The 19,612-nt window shown below is 43.9% G+C and overlaps 1 protein-coding gene across 7 annotated transcripts in view; it reads right to left on the reverse strand.

Annotated features, from left to right (window-relative positions):
* The window catches only part of LOC142472168 (histone-lysine N-methyltransferase EHMT1-like), a 63,043-nt gene that overhangs the window by 27,727 nt on the left and 15,704 nt on the right, over positions 1-19,612 (reverse strand). For 3 of the 7 annotated variants that reach the window (XM_075579023.1, XM_075579028.1, XM_075579022.1), the window contains exons 2-7: positions 9,887-9,974; positions 6,478-7,013; positions 5,668-5,839; positions 1,785-1,921; positions 1,285-1,467; positions 488-571 (exon numbers count right to left, since the gene is read on the reverse strand). In XM_075579023.1, the coding sequence (XP_075435138.1) occupies positions 488-571; positions 1,285-1,467; positions 1,785-1,921; positions 5,668-5,839; positions 6,478-7,013; positions 9,887-9,974 (1,200 nt within the window). Of the gene's footprint in view, positions 1-487; positions 572-1,284; positions 1,468-1,784; positions 1,922-5,667; positions 5,840-6,477; positions 7,014-9,886; positions 9,975-14,666; positions 14,734-15,213; positions 15,294-15,349; positions 15,448-19,612 lie in introns of those variants that run through there. The other 4 variants (XM_075579027.1, XM_075579024.1, XM_075579025.1 and 1 more) reach the window with 3 other exon arrangements.

Genomic DNA, 19,612 nt, shown 5'->3' on the forward strand with positions numbered 1-19,612 from the left:
AGGATGTACGACGGAAAAAGGGTCCTTATGTACATGAGCTTTAACTAAATAGCTACAAAAACAAACTCTCATACATACTGTATAACACAGATTGATTTTGACCCCCTCCCCCGGATTAAAAAAAAAAGACAACAAATTTACAAATTGTACTAATAAACAACGTCAAATGTAGGTAATAGCAAACCTATCTGGTTGTGCTGCCCAGATGCACATTTTTGCTTCAATGTTAGGGTGTCAAAAGAGGGCATCTGTATGACTGAATCTATCCCCACACAGTTTTAAAGCAACACAGGCCATGTTTAATACAGGAGCGTACGTCCCATGTCTAAATATTCTGTTAGTGTGGTCTGAGCAGTGTGCAGCTTTTACTAGATATACAATTAGAAATGTGTCAAATTGTAAACAAACTGCACTAGGTCACAAAAATAATACAGATTACAAAATATAATTCATGGGAGATGACCAAAACATGTGCATCATTACTTACCAAATCAGACTCCTCTCCATCCTCCTCCTCCTCCTCTTCTTCCCCAGACTCTGCTTCATCTTCTTCAGATTCGACGTCTTCGACCTGTGGTTTCACAAACCATCTTTTAAACAAAATATCCACATGAACCATCCTTGCTAGCCAAGTCAATTCTTTTGGCTACGATGGTAGAATGGTAGGTACAGCATCTCATCCAAACTGTTGCCCAAATACAGATATTTAGTGACAGTCAGGGGGGCCCTTTTCTATATTATTATTTATTTTTTTTTTTTTTTTTAAACACATGAATAAAAATGGGATGGAAACTAAAAACATACACATTTCACATTTCTGTTAATATTTATGTACCCAAGACCAACTTGCTCGTGAGGCTGTTATTTTGGGTCCAGACTTCATAATGATAATATTTCAGGGGGTTGAGGGCAAAACATATACATTTTATTGTGATCAAATTATTCTTCGAGTAGGACTGCTTCGAAGCCAGGAGACCACTGATGCTGGGGAGAAGACCTCACAATGCTTAAGAACTCCCCAGTGCCTGTACTCTAGGCATTTCTTCACTAAATAATAACACGCACATTACACTCAACATTGTATGAAATCATTTCCCTGTTCTGAACGGCAGTACGCTTTGGGGAATATGAAAAGAGCAATGATTGCTCATCTAAACGAATTGACAGAGAGAAAATGGCTGTAGCCCTTGGAAGGAACGTAGAATAAGCATATTTACTAAACAATTAAATGCTCTGCTCTAGTTCCAGTATGTTGTGGCGCAAGTCATGGAGAAACTCGAATACCTTCTTTAAACCATCTGCTTCCAATGTGACTTCTTCAGGAGGACAGGGTTCCTCTGTGTTTTCGGATACGGGAACCTCTCCACTGTGATCATCGTCTTCTTCCAGTTCCTCGGAGTCGTCTTCATCAGAATCCATCTCAACACTTTCCCCGTTGACGTGAGGGATTTCCGACTCCTTCTCACTCTGATAGAAAATAAGTCGGCAAATGAACAAGATATATTGTGATATTGAAATTTACAAGCAATTGTAAATAAAAAAAAGTTACATCTCTGCAATGTTCATTTTACTAGGACTTCATTTCCCAGTCGTGTTGTCCTCTCAAAACCCATAACGCAGTATCTACACCATATATGGTCCCAGAATTAAATTTACTTTACAAGTGCTTTGTTTTAGTTGGAAGCCACGTTAAGGTGATACACCTGTCTTTCCAAGATATTCAAAAATGCATAATAAACTTTATATTCAAAGGAGTCTACAGATGAAAAACTACATGCACTCACCTTAGGACTGCTAGAGGTATGAGTGATGTTCTTAAACATTTCCAGTACAGTTCTTTGCTTCAACACTTTGGTCTTCTTCTTGGGTACCAGGCTATATGTTCCCATCCTCCGTTTTTTCTTTCGAGACACCACTGCAGCTGAAGCAAAACAAGAGGACAACAGGTTACGAGGCAAGGTTTTTAACTTTAATTATTAAGCATGGTCGTGTGATTAACTCTGCTCCATTCTGCGACACCTTATGTAGCCTCATCGTGGAAGACAGACGGCTGTGTAAAAAGCTCACCAGCTAACCAACATCACGCCCTGTCAAAACTGCTCATCAGAATGTGCTCTTCATTCTCAATAGACTGAAGGGGGGGATGGAGCTTTAATTTCAAACATAGTCTTTCTTTTGCCTTCTTAAAACATCCTCCCTTAAGGGTAGCCTGGATCGACTTCTTCCTGTCTCCCAGAGATCAGATGCATAAAGGCGCTCACTTTTTAGATCACATACATGAGTCACTAAGGCTGCGCTTATCGTGCCGGCTATGGATGGCACGCCTGTCTCCGTAGCCCTTGCGAAAGTTGCAATTTGAGTTTTGGAGACTGTCTCTGGCTACAAGGGGGAAGGGGGTTAACGTTAGGCAAGAGGGAAGGCAGAGGGGCGGAGACAGGAGCGAGGGGGAATGCTGAAACGGAGCAGAGGTGTAATTTCTGTTTGTATGCTTTGTATTTACTTTACTTTTACTTTAAATTACGGGAAAATTTACTATTTTAAAGTTGTTAATATACTGTAGTTTGTTTCACTTGACAGACACACAATCATACACAGGGACGCCAACAGAAATCATGGGGCCCAGGACAAATGAAAGGAGCAGGGCCCGCCCCCGCCCCCCGAAGCACTAGCGCACCTACCAGGGAAAAATATTTTTACGTGCAACTTTTACTTTAATGTTTTTTCTCCGTATTACAATAAGAAGAAAACAGATCAATGCAATGTTTATTTTTATATTTTCAATAAAAGACAGGTGGGCGACTGACTGCCTGGGTGGGTGACTGTCCCTTACCGGGGGGGGGGGGGGTACTGCTTCCTTGCCCGCCAGACGCTTCCCCCCCCCCTGCCCCCGATATCCCTGCGGCTGGTGCCCGGGGCGGGAGGTAGGAGGCTGGGGGGGGGGGGAGGGGGCGAGACTGGCAGGCTAATTCCGTGGCTGCTGCCTGGGGCAGGAGGTGGGTGCGGGGGAAGCTGGGTTGGCGGGCGCGGGCTCGCTACGCGCTTCCCCTCCGTCCCACGTTGGAAGCGGGCCCACAGGTAGCAGGCCGGATACCCTGCTTTCCACGCCGGGACCTCGGCTCTGCGCATGGGAAACGCCGGCTTTTAAAAAAAATAAAAACGGGCACGGCAATTCACAGGGCCCGGGACGCCAACCCCCATGATCACACACACACCCCTCTCCCTGCACTCACACATCCCCCCTCCCCCTGCACTCACACACACACATCCCCCCCCCTCTCCCTGCACTCACACATCCCCCCTCTCCCTGCACTCACACACACACACACACATCCCCCCCTCTCCCTGCACTCACACATCCCCCCTCTCCCTGCACTCACATACACACACATACACACACACCCCTCTCCTGCACTCACACATCCCGCCTCTCCCTGCACTCAAATACACACATATACACACACACACACACACACCACTCCCTGCACTCACATACACACACACACCCCTCTCCTGCACTCACACATCCCGCCTCTCCCTGCACTCTCACACACACACACACTCCCTGCACTCAAACATCCCTCTCTCCCTGCACTCACACATCCCCCCTCTCCCTGCACTCACACACACACATCCCCCCCTCTCCCTGCACTCACACATCCCCCCTCTCCCTGCACTCACATACACACACATACACACACACACCCCTCTCCTGCACTCACACATCCCGCCTCTCCCTGCACTCACACACACACATCCCCCCCTCTCCCTGCACTCACACATCCCCCCTCTCCCTGCACTCACATACACACACATACACACACACCCCTCTCCTGCACTCACACATTCCCCTTCTCCCTGCATCAGAAGCTATCTGTTTACAGCCTGTCACATGGTGAGACCGTCGCTGTAAAAATCAAATTCTACTGACTACAGAGATTTAGATCGCTCCGTCGCAGTCGCACCTACTATAAGCGCATGCGACCGATTCAATGCATTTGTTTTGGTGCGCCATCGCGTCGCCGGCACTATAAGCGCAGCCTAACTCTACTACATTTTATATACCGCTGTAAAATAAAAGCCGTAAACAAAAAAAAAACAAAAAAAACACTTTTTATGCAGCAGGTCTCACTCGGACACGAAGTTTCCAGGGCCGGTCTTACAAATAACTGGCAAGAAAGGTTGCCATTTCTGAGGCAACCACAAGACACTGCAAAAGAGGTAACTCAACACTGCTAAAAACCCTTTGATGCCACAGGAGCTCTGTTGCCAGGTCCTCAAACAGCGAAGGGATTAAAACACAATCTCTCTACACTGAAGGATGCATTGAGGAAACACTGTATATTACCAAATTAAAGACGATCCTTGCAGGGCCTTGCTGTATGTGCAGGTGAAATGAGGAAGACCCTGACGAGATCATAAAATGGCTACACTATGAACTCAATAAGGTGCGAAGACTGTAATTTCCTGTCTCTATCCTGAGGAAAACCAAAAATGTATCCCTTTCCTCCACTAAAGATAGCATCACCGTGGCAAGGTCCACCACAGCCATCAACAAGGCCGAGAGAGCCATTATGGAGTTATTGACCCATCATTCAGATCATATTGATTTCACAACATGCTACAAAAGCCATCCATATGCCACGGAAATGTAATATAACGTTCTGCTGCCAATAAGCGGTCAAGCCGATGTATACAGGAGTGGCAATCACCACTAGGGACCTTCCAACCATTACCATTTGTCACAGCATCCCATGCTCACCCGATCATATATTCTTGTGAGAGACTTTCCAACCACTGGTACCCATTCTGAAGTCGGGAGAGGTAGCGGCTCAGTGAGTAAAGACACTGACTGGCACTGAGAGTTTGAAGCAGAAATGAGCCTCGTTCAATTCCCGGTGTCGGCTCCTTGTGACCTTGGGCAAGTCACTTTATCTCCCTGTGCCTCAGGCACCAAAAACATAGATTGTAAGCTCCACGGGGCAGGGACCTGTGCCTGCAAAATATCTCTTTAAAGCGCTACGTAAAACTAGCAGCGCTATACAAGAATATGCTATTATTATTAAGTTATCTGTGAGACGACTGTATTTGGTATTCATTTAGGTTAAAAAGGTAGAGACAGCAAGATTTGTTTGGCAAGTTACGTTAAGCTAAGGTATAAAGTTAGACTGTCTCTTAAAAGATAGTTAACGGTACCCCGGACCCTGTTTGTGTACGCCTCCCCCCCCCCCTTCCCCCTACCCTGGCACCCCTCTTAATCTTTTCTATCCCACAAAATAAGGATAAGTTAGAAGGTGAAAAGGATAAAGCTACAGTACATATCTGAATCCATCTCAACGTAATACAGAGTATGAAAAAGTGCACAGTTAACACAAAACATTAAGCTATGTTAAGATAAGGGTTTTCTGAACAAATGTGTATAAATGCCGAATTGTTGACTACAATATGATATGTACACTGTGAATCTGTGAATGTAAAACAATAAAAAAATTTAAACAAACAAAAAAAAAAAGATAGTTAACGGTGAAGTTGACCAGTCATAGAATGGTAGTGCTAGACGGGCATCATAGGTCATCTAGACTTGCCCTTGTGTCCTGGCCACAGAATGTCTCCAGACAATGGCATGATGAACCCAAGATTAAGAAATCAATTCTTCCGCTCATGCCTTACCTGACTGAGACTTTGTCGAGGTCACGCAGCTTTCACTCGGAGGTAGCACCTGATGAAAAGCCGCCGTGTGGGTCAGCGGTTGCGGTTTCCCACACTCCAAACCATTTTTGGGGGCACTGCCTTCCTTATTTTCTATTTGATCTTTCGCATCTTTGGGGTCCTCGTCCACGGACTTCAACAGAAGCAAGAGGTGTTATTACCAAAATGAAAAACACACATACAGATAATCCATGTTTGTGGCAGGAAGACTGAACTAGTGACGAAGGGACGGACATTTAAACCAGTGCACTTAAGCGGAAGGCCATGTCTAAGGTATAAGTGTGTCAGCCCTGCATTAACACATGTTGCTACTGAACACATACAGAATCACAGAAAACAGGATACCTAGAAAGTGAAGTAACAGTCACACTACGAGCTGGTAAGAATGACACATGAATACCATTGCCTAGCAGGGGTGCGCAAACTTTTTTTTGTATTTGGTACAATTTGCATATTATCTGAATATTTCAGGGAACCCTTTAGGGATGCCCGGGGAACCCAATGGTTCCTAGGAACATCGGCTGAAAAAAAAAAAAAAAAAAGCCCCACTGCTCTGTAGCAGATTAGAAGCACAATTCTACGTAAAATGTTTCCTATACATGAACTTGCAGCTTTTGTTTCCCAGAATTAGTGAAAAATGAATGAAATTAGTGAAACGCTGTTCTGGGCCACAAAGAAATTGGTCTACTCAAAGCGCAAAACCCAACTAATAGGCGATAATTATGCAAATATAAAGTATACTGTCATAACAATGGCTTGGAAATACCATACCGAATTACAGCCAGGCTTCGGCATTGTTTTCCGAGCACGGTGGACTTTCAAATCGGAAAAAGACGCATCCGGGTGCTTGGTATTCTCGTCCTTGCTGGCATCCCCGCTTTCGGGAGGAGCAGGAGATGGCGTCGGGGGTAGATATACATTTGAGGCCGCTTTTGGTTTGCTGACCGTTCCTGGCAGCGTCTTAGCAGCATGGCCGCTGAGGGGAGACGAGCTGGTAGTCCTTAAAGGCTGCTCCAGGGCAGCTGGTTTACTCAAAATGTACCCATTGCTCCCCATCACAGAAGTCTGTGTGGGATTGTTTGCCTTTAGGGGGTATTGTCTGCTATCCCCTATATCGCGCTCACAGATCCCATTCTCTGCGACCCAGCAGGCTTTATAGGTAGAGTCCTGTTGGACGAGTTTTGTGCTGTCCTGCGTGCCACGTGTAGATATAGAGTGGTCCTTGGCTTCACTCCCATCACAAGCTCCATTGGTCTCGCCAACCTGCTTCTCTGACAAATTTTCGTCTCCAGCCATGGGATCCGTTACTGGAAAAGTCATACAAAGGGAACCATTAACGTGGACGAATTTCCTTTCCCTCGCAGGTAACAGCGGGCACACAATAAACCCAACAGCATTAACTTCCAGATTGAGAGGCAAACCGGGCAATCCAAATATTATCCGTGCCATCTAGTACAGTGGTTTTCAAAGTTTTTTGGTTAAAGAACCCTATGTGAAATTCTAAGGAACCCCAACCCTCTCTAATAGCGCGTCTGGGATCAGATGCATTGTAAGGAACCCCAACCCTCTCTAATAGCGCGTCTGGGATCAGATGCATTGTAAGGAACCCCAACCCTCTCTAATAGCGAGTCTGAGATCAGATGCATTGTAAGGAACCCCAACCCTCTCAAATCACGAGTCTGAGATCAGATGCATTGTAAGGAACCCCAATCCTCTCTAATAGTGCGCCTGAGATCAGGTGCATTGTAAGGAACCCCAACCCTCTCTAATAGCGTGTCTGAAATCAGATGCATTGTAAGGAACCCCAACCCTCTCTAATAGCGAGTCTGAGATCAGATGCATTGTAAGGAACCCCAACCCTCTCTTATAGTGCGTCTGAGATCAGGTGCATTGTAAGGAACCCCAACCAAATTTAATAGCGCGTCTGAGATCAGATGTATTGTAAATTCTTCTGCATTTTATATAATTTTAAAATGACCTGAAAATTACAGAGAACCCTTTAGTGATGCCCATGGAACCGAACGGCTCCTAGGAACCCTTGTTGAAAAACACTGATCTAGTACCTAACAGTACCTTATAGTAGTCAAGCACTGAAAAAGACCATAGAACGAATATATACGGACTGACCATAGAGCTATAGGGAGACGAATATAATGTGCAATCCTTCATTCTACATTTAAAAACATTACCGACTAGTTTCAGCGCCAGCACACGTCATCATCCAGGTACATTGAAGACTTCCTCAGGTGTAGCTTATATAGACAATTATATCTGGTGTAATCAATTATACTTCAGATCAATGCAATCCCATTCTCTATCAAGTCCATATTTTGACTTTGCACGCCAGTTTTTTCCTATATACTTCTTTGTGCAATAAATGTTTTATTAGTCTCCGTCACTGCTGCTATGGTCAGCATGAACCCTCACACATATATTTTTTATATCCAACAACTGGTATATAAAATGTATTTGTTCAATTATATACTGTATGTGCATTGTGCACAATAGCCACATTTAAAGCAGATTTGTGGCAGGAGCAGATCGGGGTAGAGGGGAAAGAATAGGAAGGGTAGTGATCCGCCGTAGGCTACGAGCGCTGTTCCGCGGTGGCCATTTCCCGCCCCCCCCCCCCAAAAAAACTTTATAACACGTTCGCATTATGTGGACCCCATGCACCACGTTATAACGGGGTTCAGCTGTATATTTATTCTCGATATCCCTGGCATTAGTTCAATAAGTAGAAAGAAAATGAAACCCATTTTTGTTTAAATGTGTTTACCGTGTCTGTAAAAAATCCTATGTACAGTGTTGCTTACTGCACACTATATTGTAACGGTAAAGTGTTGAGTCTTATTAATGGCACAGCTTCTTTTGTAGTTTACCTAAGCACTTGTCCATGGCAATACATTTTATGTTGATTGCACAAAGAGCAATGAAAGATCAACTATGAAAAAAACAGCAAAATACATAGGAAAAATAAGTGAGCTTTATACACCAGCATATTTCAAGGAATATCACCCTAGTTCAGCAGTAGGCTTGAACTGTATAGGTATTTAAAGGGTTCATGCCGACCTTAGACTCTGAGGCAGTGACAGTGTAACCAGGAGTGGCCAACTCCAGTCCTCAAGGGACAACAAGGTCAGATTTTGAGGATACACCTGCTTCAGCACAAATGGCTCAATCAGTGGCTCAGTGACTCAGCCACCTATGCTGAAGCAGGGATATCCTTAAAATCTGACCTCTTGTTGGCTGTTGAGGACTCGAGTTGTTCACCCCTGCTGTAAACCGTTTATTGCAGAAATAAATATATTGGATACAACAGTTGGCGTGCAATGTCAAAATATGGACGAGTCAGTGATCAGCGTCTTTTTGGGGATTATCTGTTTAATAATTGTATTTTTTTGTATTACATCAATATTAAAATGTTTAGCTGTATCATTGATGACATCAGATATAATGGTCAGTGGATATAAAAGGCACACCTGGGGAAGTCTTCAGTATACCCATATTACGAGGACGGCTGACGCCGAATCCAGTAGGTGTTTTTAAATTTAGAAGAAAAAAAAGGTCAGTTTCTGGCTACTTCACATCTTTAAGGTAAGTCATCACATATTCGCTATATGGACTTGTAATATTTTTCAGTGCTTGACTCATATAAAGCAGTGGTCCCCAACTCCAGTCCTCAAGGACCACTAACAGTGCAGGTATTAAGGATGCCCCTGCTTGAGCACAGGTGGTTCAGTCAAAACGATTGAGTCACCTGTGCTTATTAAGCAGGGGTATCCTTAAAACCTGCACTGTTAGTGGTCCTTGAGGACTGGAGTTGGGGACCACTGATATAAAGGTACTGTGTCCTTACTAGACAATACAGACCAAAAGTAGATCACCTGAGTTCCATCCTCCCAATCAGGAAGTGAAACCCTGTTGGATCAGTTACTGGACACTACAGAATAAAGCACGGCCAGGAAACAAACTGTTCTGCAAAACTAAAGCCGACATTTAATTTTGCATCATATAGGCCTACGAATATATTCTTCTGTAATAAAAGTGAGAAAATTAGCCGGGTGAAGTGAAGGGTCAAGCAAGTCTTGGCCACGGTATCTTAGCTATTCTAAAAGACGTATGGCCCATTGGAAGAATTATGGAGAAAACAATGGTGACCTCAGGGAGAAGAGCTCACCTTCCTCTCTGCTGTTGGTGATATCTTTCAACAACTCCGTCTTTAAATACAGGTCCTTCCTGGATTCCACCTTACTTGGCCCCACTCGCTGTGAAACAGAATAATATTTGCTTAGGAAGACATGACAGAAGGTAAGAAACGGCCAGATCCTGCACTTGGTCTAAAACAGGGGTCTTTTGTTTTCACTTACAGCTATAGTATGTCACCCCCCACCCTCCACAAGTTTAAGCCAGCAGGAGTCTGTTTCTAATTACATTTCCCTCACTGGGATCTGTGGTGTCCCTAGTACAGGATAGCCTAAAACACACAGACCGTGGAAAATGGTATGAGAATTTTAGAATAAAATGAACATTAAATGGATGTGTATCTCATTGAAATAAACAAAACAAGCTCAGTAGTCAATGCATAAGTTACTGAACATTGTGGAATTGCTCCAGGCACCGGAGGAATAAACACAATCCCTTATAAAAAAATATTTAAACAAGGAGGATAACCCTGGCTAGATGGCGAGAGACCCTGAGTTATAAGCACACACGTTGTTTTTAAGGGGATACTACAGGGGTTTGATCACCAGAGAACAGACAAAATGCACTAGGATGGACAAGCATAAAAAGCCACCCCACGCCAATCACACTAAATGATAACACACACACAAACACAGAAATATAAAACAAGGTGAAGACAATGCGGTAGAAATGTAAGCAGGAACTGGCCAGAAAAGTGGGGTCCTGTTATGTCACTGTAGTGGGAGGAACAAAGTTTGGCAGAGGCTCTCTGTACTGCCCATTACTTGAAAGCCGGCAGTTTGGAACAGGGTCACCTTGGCGGAAGTCAGAAGCTGCTGTCTTATTACATCTCACAAGCAACACACGGACTACACCATTGGTAATCAACAGAGAAGGTTTAGCTTTTCATAGCAATTAGAGACCCGACAAAAGTAAATGCAAAAGGGCCTTTACTCCAACAGCAACATGGTCCATTTTGAAGGTTTAAGAAGACTGTACTATTAAATCATTAGCTGCCAATGTTGACAAAAAAGACATTTTCATAACAGTCTTCACCCACCCCCGCTTCTCTAAATATCATACTCCAGAAGCAGGACTAATATCTAGGGGACAGACTGGGAAATCCGCTCTGCCGCCGTTGATCTGCCAGAGAACAGCACAAGTAATTCAGCAGTGAAGCAGGCAGAACAGATTGGCCTTGCTGCCCCTGTTGACGTGAATGGATCGGAGCCAAGGCACCCCCTCCCACCCCCCATTGATTACAACCAAGTCAAGTTTACGTCACGGAGGAAATAAAAACAAAAAGCACACTGGTGAACATAACAGGAGATTCATCTGTTACTGACCTCCCCCCTTCTTTCTTGTGAAGAATGTGTTTTTTGTATAGATAGTACTCTACCTATTGCATTCAGATCCAGACACTACTCACTTGACAGGATTTTTTCCCCCCACCCAAAACTTCACTTATTCTAATGTCCACTAGAAGACAGTGGTTGCCCATCTGGGAAGTCTATAGCCAAGGGCTTTTACTTTATGAAGTGTAGGGCCTACAGACGCTGTCCAACATTTGGCGCATCACAACATATATGGATCTCCTCATTGTTGAGGCAACCAGCTGGGATAACAAAAATCAAGTACAATACAATGAAAACAAGCAAACATAATATAATTAAACGAAGTAAATGTGTATATACCACAACACAAACATATGCACAAAAGGAAACACAAGCCCAGAGAATAAGTAATATCAACTAAGGCCCGACGGGCCATGGTGCCTTCTCCCATACGGAGGCGTGCGGAGGCTGTGGGAAAGCGGGTACTTTTTCCTTGACCATGGTCGACGGGCCATGGGGGGCATTCCTAGGGGCGTCACGGAGCTGGTTTACTCTCATTGGGCTAACCGCTCACGTGACCTGCGTGTCGTGCCCCTCCTGCGTCCGCACAGTCTATGGGCGCGATCAATGCCTTAAGCCTATCTGATCGTGCCCCGTACGGACGCCTCCGCACGGTCTCCCACACCATGGACTCAGCCTAAGGCTGCGCTTATAGTGCCGGCGACAGACATCACGTCAAAACAAATGCATTGCCGCCGTCTCGTGCGCTTATAGTAAGCGCGACGCGACGGAGCGACGGCTTGGTCGCGATCGCTGGAAGTCATCTCAATTTGATTTTTCTAGGGACCGCAGCCTGACGTGATCGTCGCTATAAGCGTAGCCCAAGAATTCCCTGCATTAAAAGAAAAAAAAATCTCGCAACTATCTGAATATATAGTGTTTCGCCCATGTACCCATACTGATAACCAATAAAGTAACCTATACTCTTTAGAATGTGCATTTACCCAAAAGTTTCTTACATCCTATCATGTTGCTGTACATGGGAATAGGCTGGAAGGCATCTCCAAACGTAGATGCTACATAAAGCAGCAATCCAGATGGCAGCTCTTGCTTTTTTGTTGTTGTTATAGGTTTGAAGCAAGGGGGGCTCCGGAGCTGATCCCAATAATGTCAGTTCTGGGAATCCCTGCTTCCAGAGCTACTTACCTACCCGTAGGTCATGCTGGTATCTCTGTGAAGTTTAAATGTCCAGGTCATGCAGCCCAATAGGAAGACACAACAGATGACATCACTAATTCCTAATGGCTTGTGGGACATTTAAACACTGCCATTATGTTAGGCACACATGTTCCCTGGCTGCAGAGATACCAGCACCCCTATGGGGATTATCTCTGGAAGCAGGGGGTCCCCAGAGCTGAAATTAATGGGGTTCAGCTCCGGAGACCCCTGCTTCAAACCTATATTTATATATAAATTTAAAAAAAAATGTAAACAAGCAATGCAACCTGTATTGCCGCTTTAAATAATTATTCGTCTTTTTCAATTAAAGTAATTTGGATCTGAACAAAGTCCTCTCACAAACATTTATGGAGTCGTGACTTAACCACACACAAAAACTGTAAACCAAGATGCCCATTACCCAAATTATTTTTTTCCTTAGACGTTGTCACAATATTCCTAGAACATAGTCCTAACCAAGTACTTGAAGATAGCATACTCTGCATTGATTAGAGGGGGGAGATCTGTGATCAGCTTTTGTAAAGTTCTGTTCTAGATAGTCATAGTCACTGCCTCTTACTTATGATCACCATCTTTATTATGGAGGAGGAATCATACAATAGTTCTTTGTATGGCTTGCTGGTCTTTCCTTTTTATTTATTTTACTTAACACTGTGATTTCTTAGATAGGGTGCTGTGTATACCACACACAGCAAATACGTTTCCTATCTTACATAGTCTGGTTCTATTTTATGTATTCACTTGTCCTTCTCCTTTGCTCCTTTCAAAAGCTTGGCATACACAGCAAATCTTTAGGAAGGACAGCCAGGACGTCAGCACATCAGCGTTTTGTTGCAGACATGTAGAATGTTGGTGCCACATTGGCCGTTTTCCTGATGTCACCAAGCTATCTTTACAAAGTGGCAGGACCTAGTCTGGTAGCCAAATTAGTTCTGCTTATTTTGGAAGACTTTCTCACTTATACGTCAGATTTCCCAAAAGTAAAGACATAGGCCCAATCCTCCACATCTCACTGTTTCCCCCATGTGCTAAATATTATGTGTAGAGCATAACTGTGTGCATGTTAAAGAGCCTTCTCAGAGCTTAAATCCAAACAGAGACGATTCCCTACAGAAACGGTGTATGATGATCTCCAAACTGTGCACAAAATGCTGAATTCTGTGTGTGGAAAAGTAAGAGGACTTCCTATGAATCCAATGGGTTACACCTTTACTTCTGCTATTGCATTGAATGTTAGAACTGTGAATCGTATAAAAGCAAGACCAATATAACTTTCTACCGTGACATCTTTGCGGAGCAAAAATAAATAGCTTGGTTTTCAATTAATAAATAATCAGCTATAGGTATGCAAGATATATCGGTCAATGGAAGCCTACAAGGATATTGCTTTTGTTACCGTCTTCCGTTTCAAAACAGGAGGAGTCAATTGACCTTTATCACATTTTTTTTCTGCAAACAGATCAGGAAAGATGAGCACGAAAAGCAGTCTGTACATTTTTCTAGGCAAAATAGATCTGCACATTGGAGACACGATATTGCATCAGTTTATCAAAAGTGCTCAAGCAGCTTAACAGAAACGTTCAAGTGTGTTGAACCTGCACAGATATTGAAGACCACTTTCTGACAATGACAATTGAACCCGACACGGAGAATTGGCACCATTTCCTTCACACCACACCACCGTCTTACGCATATTGCACACCGAACTTCTAATTTCACTATTTTCCTGCAGCTTTGCATTTAACATTATTTGCTATATTTGTATATTTTACTGCAGGGGAGCCCAACTCCAATCTTCAAGACTTCCCCCAACAGGTTAGGTTTCCAGGATATCCCAGCTTCAGCACAGGTAGCTCAATCAGAGGCGCAGTCGCCACCTGTGCTGAAGCAAGGGTCTGATTGAGTCACCTGTGCCGACGCTGGGATATCCATGTTGGGGGGGCTTGAGGACTGGAGTTAAACGCCCCTGGCTTCCGGTACAACAATTTACAAACTCAAAACATTTCAGTGTCTACAAAAACCGCTACCCGTTGACATGCCTTATATTGAACCTTACCCATTTCTTAGGTCACCTGACCTTTTTAGAACTTGACATCGGCAGAAGTAAAGCCAAAAAAAAACCACTCACACGTTTTGGGAGGCGTCAAAGGCACGTACCTGTGTTACAAATAGGAAAATAGAAAAAGCTCAAAGCAATCTTACCCAAGAGCCGTGCTTGCCACCTAGCAATCCTCCTCAACATCTCCAGACCCTCTCAGAAGAACATGCCCTGTGAAAAGAGAGAGTCCCTCACAAGTCACCCTTTTTATTGAGCCCTTTCCAACTGCAGGCTGCAAGCAGCGCAGCCAGGTCCAAAGATCCCTTCCAATTGTCTGTGATCTTAGGCACGAAAAATCCCATTCCTGCAGTTCTTTAAACAATGCAGGCAGCAACGTCTAGACTGGTGGAGTGAATTTATGTGTTACAGAAATCACTAGTAAATCAGCCGGCAGCGCAGCACTGGGAACTGGGGGGGTTTCGTTCGAAGCCCGAGCGGTTCCCAAATGGGACACTCTCTGCCCCCTTCACCAACAAATGCAACTATAGAAAACACACATGTTAAAAAATGATAATAAATAAAAGCTGATGCAAATACAACAGCCCCTGATCTGTTACATTGCAAACATGTGAAAAATTAAACTCCACATGATCCCAGCTGCCCACCCATTTTGGTCAGCTGACTCTACACACCATCTCCCTGCTCCCTCACCAGAACTTGCTGCCTGTAACTTTCTGCAATACCTTCCATCTCCCCCCCCCCTCCAAAAGCCAAGTTTCCTTGTGCCTGCACTCCACCAGGCCCCCATTAGCAACCTTGTGATTGGCAGAGGCAGCATTGCACCCACCCAGGAAAATGTCGGCTGATGGAGGCAGCCCCAACAAAAGCCAACTGCATAGCACTGGTCTGCTTCACGATAAGAGTCCCTGCTACCTTCCCACCTTCCTGTAGAGCCCGTCCTCTTTCATTCCACTGACTCGGTGATTAAGCAGCCCTTCTACTTGCTGTCAGGCTCCAAGCTCAAACATGCTCCTTGGCCAAAGGAGATGGTATGTATTCCAGGCACCATACAATTGAGAAAAGCACACAAAATGTTTGTTTTTTTTAAATACAAACTGCTAACACAATGCTTATTGTTTTGAGCAAGTTATCTAGTTGGAACACCCCAAGCTGCATCATTCTTCAGAAGAACCCTGGAGAATTTTTGAACATACAGGATACTACCAATGTTTGATCTTTAAGTTTTAAGGCAGCAGGATCCTTCTGAGATATAGAGAAAATGCTTTCAACTACACCGTTTATAAGCAGAATGCTAAAAGGGCCCCTTCAGTAAAACCAAATAGAACAGCAAAGGAGGTTATGCTTTAGGAGAACAATGCCTTTGGAACAAGAAGTCCCACTCCATGTGTTGTCCACATACAGGGACACAGGGACAACCTGCCCAAATTGTAACAAAATTGCCTATCAATAGATTTTTACCACTGCACTCATAATGTATGGATTAAACAATCCTAGATTGTAGACCAGATACCTAGATGTCATGCATAGGTATCCCTACATTAGTGAAAACTATTGTAAACACTACAAGTACACAAATACCAAACTGTCAGAGACCATTTTGTTTTAATTCAAAGCATATAATGCCATCCTATCACTTTCTCTGCTCAAATCAGTTACCCGATTTGGTATACAATCCCATTAAATACAACATCTATCTGACCATATCAACACTTCCCCTTGCTAGGTCTGTGCAAGCTGAAAACCACAATATGCATTATTAATACCCGGGAAGGGTAAACAGTAAAACTGCCCTTTAGCTGTACAATAAGCACTATCTCCTCATAACCCGGAATGCAAAGAGGTTTTGTATGGCTGTAAAGGCCTGTGCTGGAATTCACACAATCATGTTCCATTGGAAAGTATTGATATTAATGGAATCCGGTCAGATCACACAGACTTGCAGTATTGCATGCTCTTCAAGAACACAGATAGGGCCACACTGTTTGTAAAAGCAGAAGGTACTAAGAGTGTGGATTAAGTAGCCTTGCATTAGACAGTCTGGTAACTATGTCAAAGTCATTGAAAGCCTAGTCTAATATGAACCAACCCAATCCTTATTTTAAACTTCTCAATTATTTTTTCCAAGCAGTGTTGGGAAAAAAGGTAGGGAAAGAATAGTAGCAACACAAGTTAAGGAACAAAATGAGAGGCTGCAAATTGACATGACTACATCTTGATGAATTGCTTCTTTTAAACTTTTTTTTTTCCCAGGCCAGACAATGAAGCACAGTTAAAAAATAGGCAATTGTATCTGCTACTTGCAGCCCATTCTTGGCTTCTACGCTGGTTTTTCGTCAACAAGATTTCTAGAACAGAAATGTACCGTAGATGTAAATCCAAAGCATGCTGGCGCAGTTCAGTGAAGCCAATACCCCGACAACCCAAACACGGGACTTGCTTCAATGCTTGCCCAAGCTACACATGCACATCTTTCTGGCACTTCCTCGTCCAGCAAAGGCCACAGCCTTCTCTTTCCACAGCCACCCAAGGTACTTCCCTTGAAAACACAAGCCTTCTAATTGAAGAAAGAAGACGGGTTGGTAACATGGAATGCAGCAGATCGCCCTCAAGATAAAGCTTCTCATCGGGAGTGAGGGGCGGAAAAAAAAAAATGTTGGCTTCAAACCAGTACCCAAGAATTAATCATTGCAGTGAAGATCTTACAAACTGCTCTTCCAGAGGCCTCAGACATATTGTGCACAGGATACAAAGTGAGAGAGAGAGAAGGCAGAAGTACCCCAGGTGTAAAACTGCAAGTCTCGGGCCTACTATGGCAGTCCCTGAAGTATTGTTTCTGCTCTGTCAATAAAATGAAGCCTGGTCTTTTCCTTCAATCCCAAGGATTGCGATGAATTAGATCGTCTTTCCCCAACCGCCTCCCCCTACAGGCTTCTCCTGAGCATGCTCGCCTCTCCCATTCACTGCCATTTCTTCAGTGTTGTTTACAGATAGACACTCAGTGACCTGCCATTTTTATTTATTTCACAGGAACATAAAGCAGTTTGTTTTAATCGCATGCAGGAAAAAAAAAAAAAGGGGGGGGGGAACAAAAGGGGGAGGTGGTTTGACAATCGGATCCTTCCTAAAAAACACATTGTGCTAGCTAGGCCTTTCCAAACAGAGTCCGTTAAAATACACTGTGATAAGAATCTTTTGTTTTCAAATTATTTTGCATGAAAAACACTTTTCTTCACTCCTTTAATACTAGGGCAGATGGGGTTAATTTGAGAGAAAAAAAAGTGTAGAGCACAAAATAAAGCAGTATGCAGAATGATTTCCCCTCTTTGACCAGTGTCTCCATAAATAACTCAAGAACCAAATATTCCCTCTGCTTTGGGTTTATCCGATTTTGTCCTGCTCGCTTATACAAAAGGTTGTGTAAGGTGAGAGGTCTCTGATTGAACAGATTATTTGGACTTTGAGACATCAATAATGGCAGATAGCATGAAAAATAATAATAATTATATATATATATATATCTTTACAATTCTCCACCATAAACACAAATTATTCCGTCCTGGGGAAAACCAGATCTTACAACTGCCCCCGACGGTGCTCGTTCTGCGTAACCAAAGTCTGTATTACAAGCCCACTCTCGGTTTAGGTCCTATGCTAATAATGCTTTGCATAGCACTCCTTTGCAGTCCTGTGGGGTATTCATTTCAGGGTGTACAATGTGTGGGTTCAGCAGAACTAGTCCACTTGCAGGCTGTCCCTGTAGCACACCCAGAAGCCATTTTTGTTAGCTGCTGAGCTCTAAACCCCACTGTTGACACAGCATGCCTTCTTCCTGCTGTTTACTCGACAGAACTGTATGTTCTGGCATCTCATACCGCCTTACTGTCTGATCTCAACTCCCCTCCCCCCATTCAACAACTCACAGCAGTGGCACAGGAGCAGCACATGATGCAGGTAAGTTGGGAAACAAGAGTGCTAGCAGTGGAGACTGGCAAAGTATGGTCACAAAAGCTCTCTAAAATACACGACTACGCTTTGGATATATTCTGCAGCACTTTGTATAGAATTGTATCTGCAAATGAAGGGGACCAAAAAAAAAATAGTAAGAAAAAGCCCAGGGCACTTTGTTCTGCCATACATAGCCACATGAAGTTACCAAAAGCATACATGTTCATGGACTACACATCCAAGACATTTAATATGGATTAAGTCACAGGAAACGTTGCATGCGCCTCGAAGACGCTGACTACGACTCCCGCAGCCTCAGGGACTCATTTAGGGAGTAGGCTCTCGGGAACAAAACATTTCCGTGCTTGTGTTGGGTCTACCTTTTTCCAAAGTTGTGTGGCCTGTCAGGGCTCAGAGGTTATAAAGAGTGTCGCGGACAAACAGAACCTCATTGTTTCCCAAGGAGCGGTGTATAGGTCATAGTAACCCTGATGGGATCACATCTGCATAGATATATACAGTTAAGGACCTTGTAGTTGCAATAGAGTAGGGGGTAGCCAACCCCAGTCCTCAATGGCCATTATCAGGATATCGCTGATTCAACACAGGTGGCTTAGTCACACTGACAAGACACCTGTGCTGAAGCAGGGATATCCTTAAAACCCAAGCTGTTGGTGGCCCTTGAGGACAGGAGTTGGCCACCCCTGCAATAGAGTATATGACTATTATTTGCCTTTTAATACAATTATTATACACAGACTGCCCTGAATAAACACAATCACAGATGTAAAAGTAAGATGGTAAGCGCGCCAGGCCAGTGACTTGTGTTGTTGTGTTGAATAGGTAATCCTTTCTCACTGTGGGCTAAGAAAAACCCAGGTATAACCCTTGCGGGAGTACCACAAATTAGGGGATTTCCCATGTCTTTGTTGTCTGGGGAAAATTCATTATTTGCTATAGAGCACATGGGACATCGCTACTTAAAAGAAAGAAGACTGGAAAGAAAATATGAAGATAAAAGCTTTATTTTAAGGCCGCGTTTATAGTGGGCGTGAGCACACGGCGCCGCGCGCACCTTTTGCTCCAGCGATTTGTGAGCGTTGGGTTTGCGCGACGGGGAGGCGTGGCGTCGCGTCAGCAGTTC

The sequence above is a fragment of the Ascaphus truei genome, chromosome 21 (genome assembly GCF_040206685.1).
Source record: "Ascaphus truei isolate aAscTru1 chromosome 21, aAscTru1.hap1, whole genome shotgun sequence".
NCBI lineage: Eukaryota > Metazoa > Chordata > Amphibia > Anura > Ascaphidae > Ascaphus > Ascaphus truei.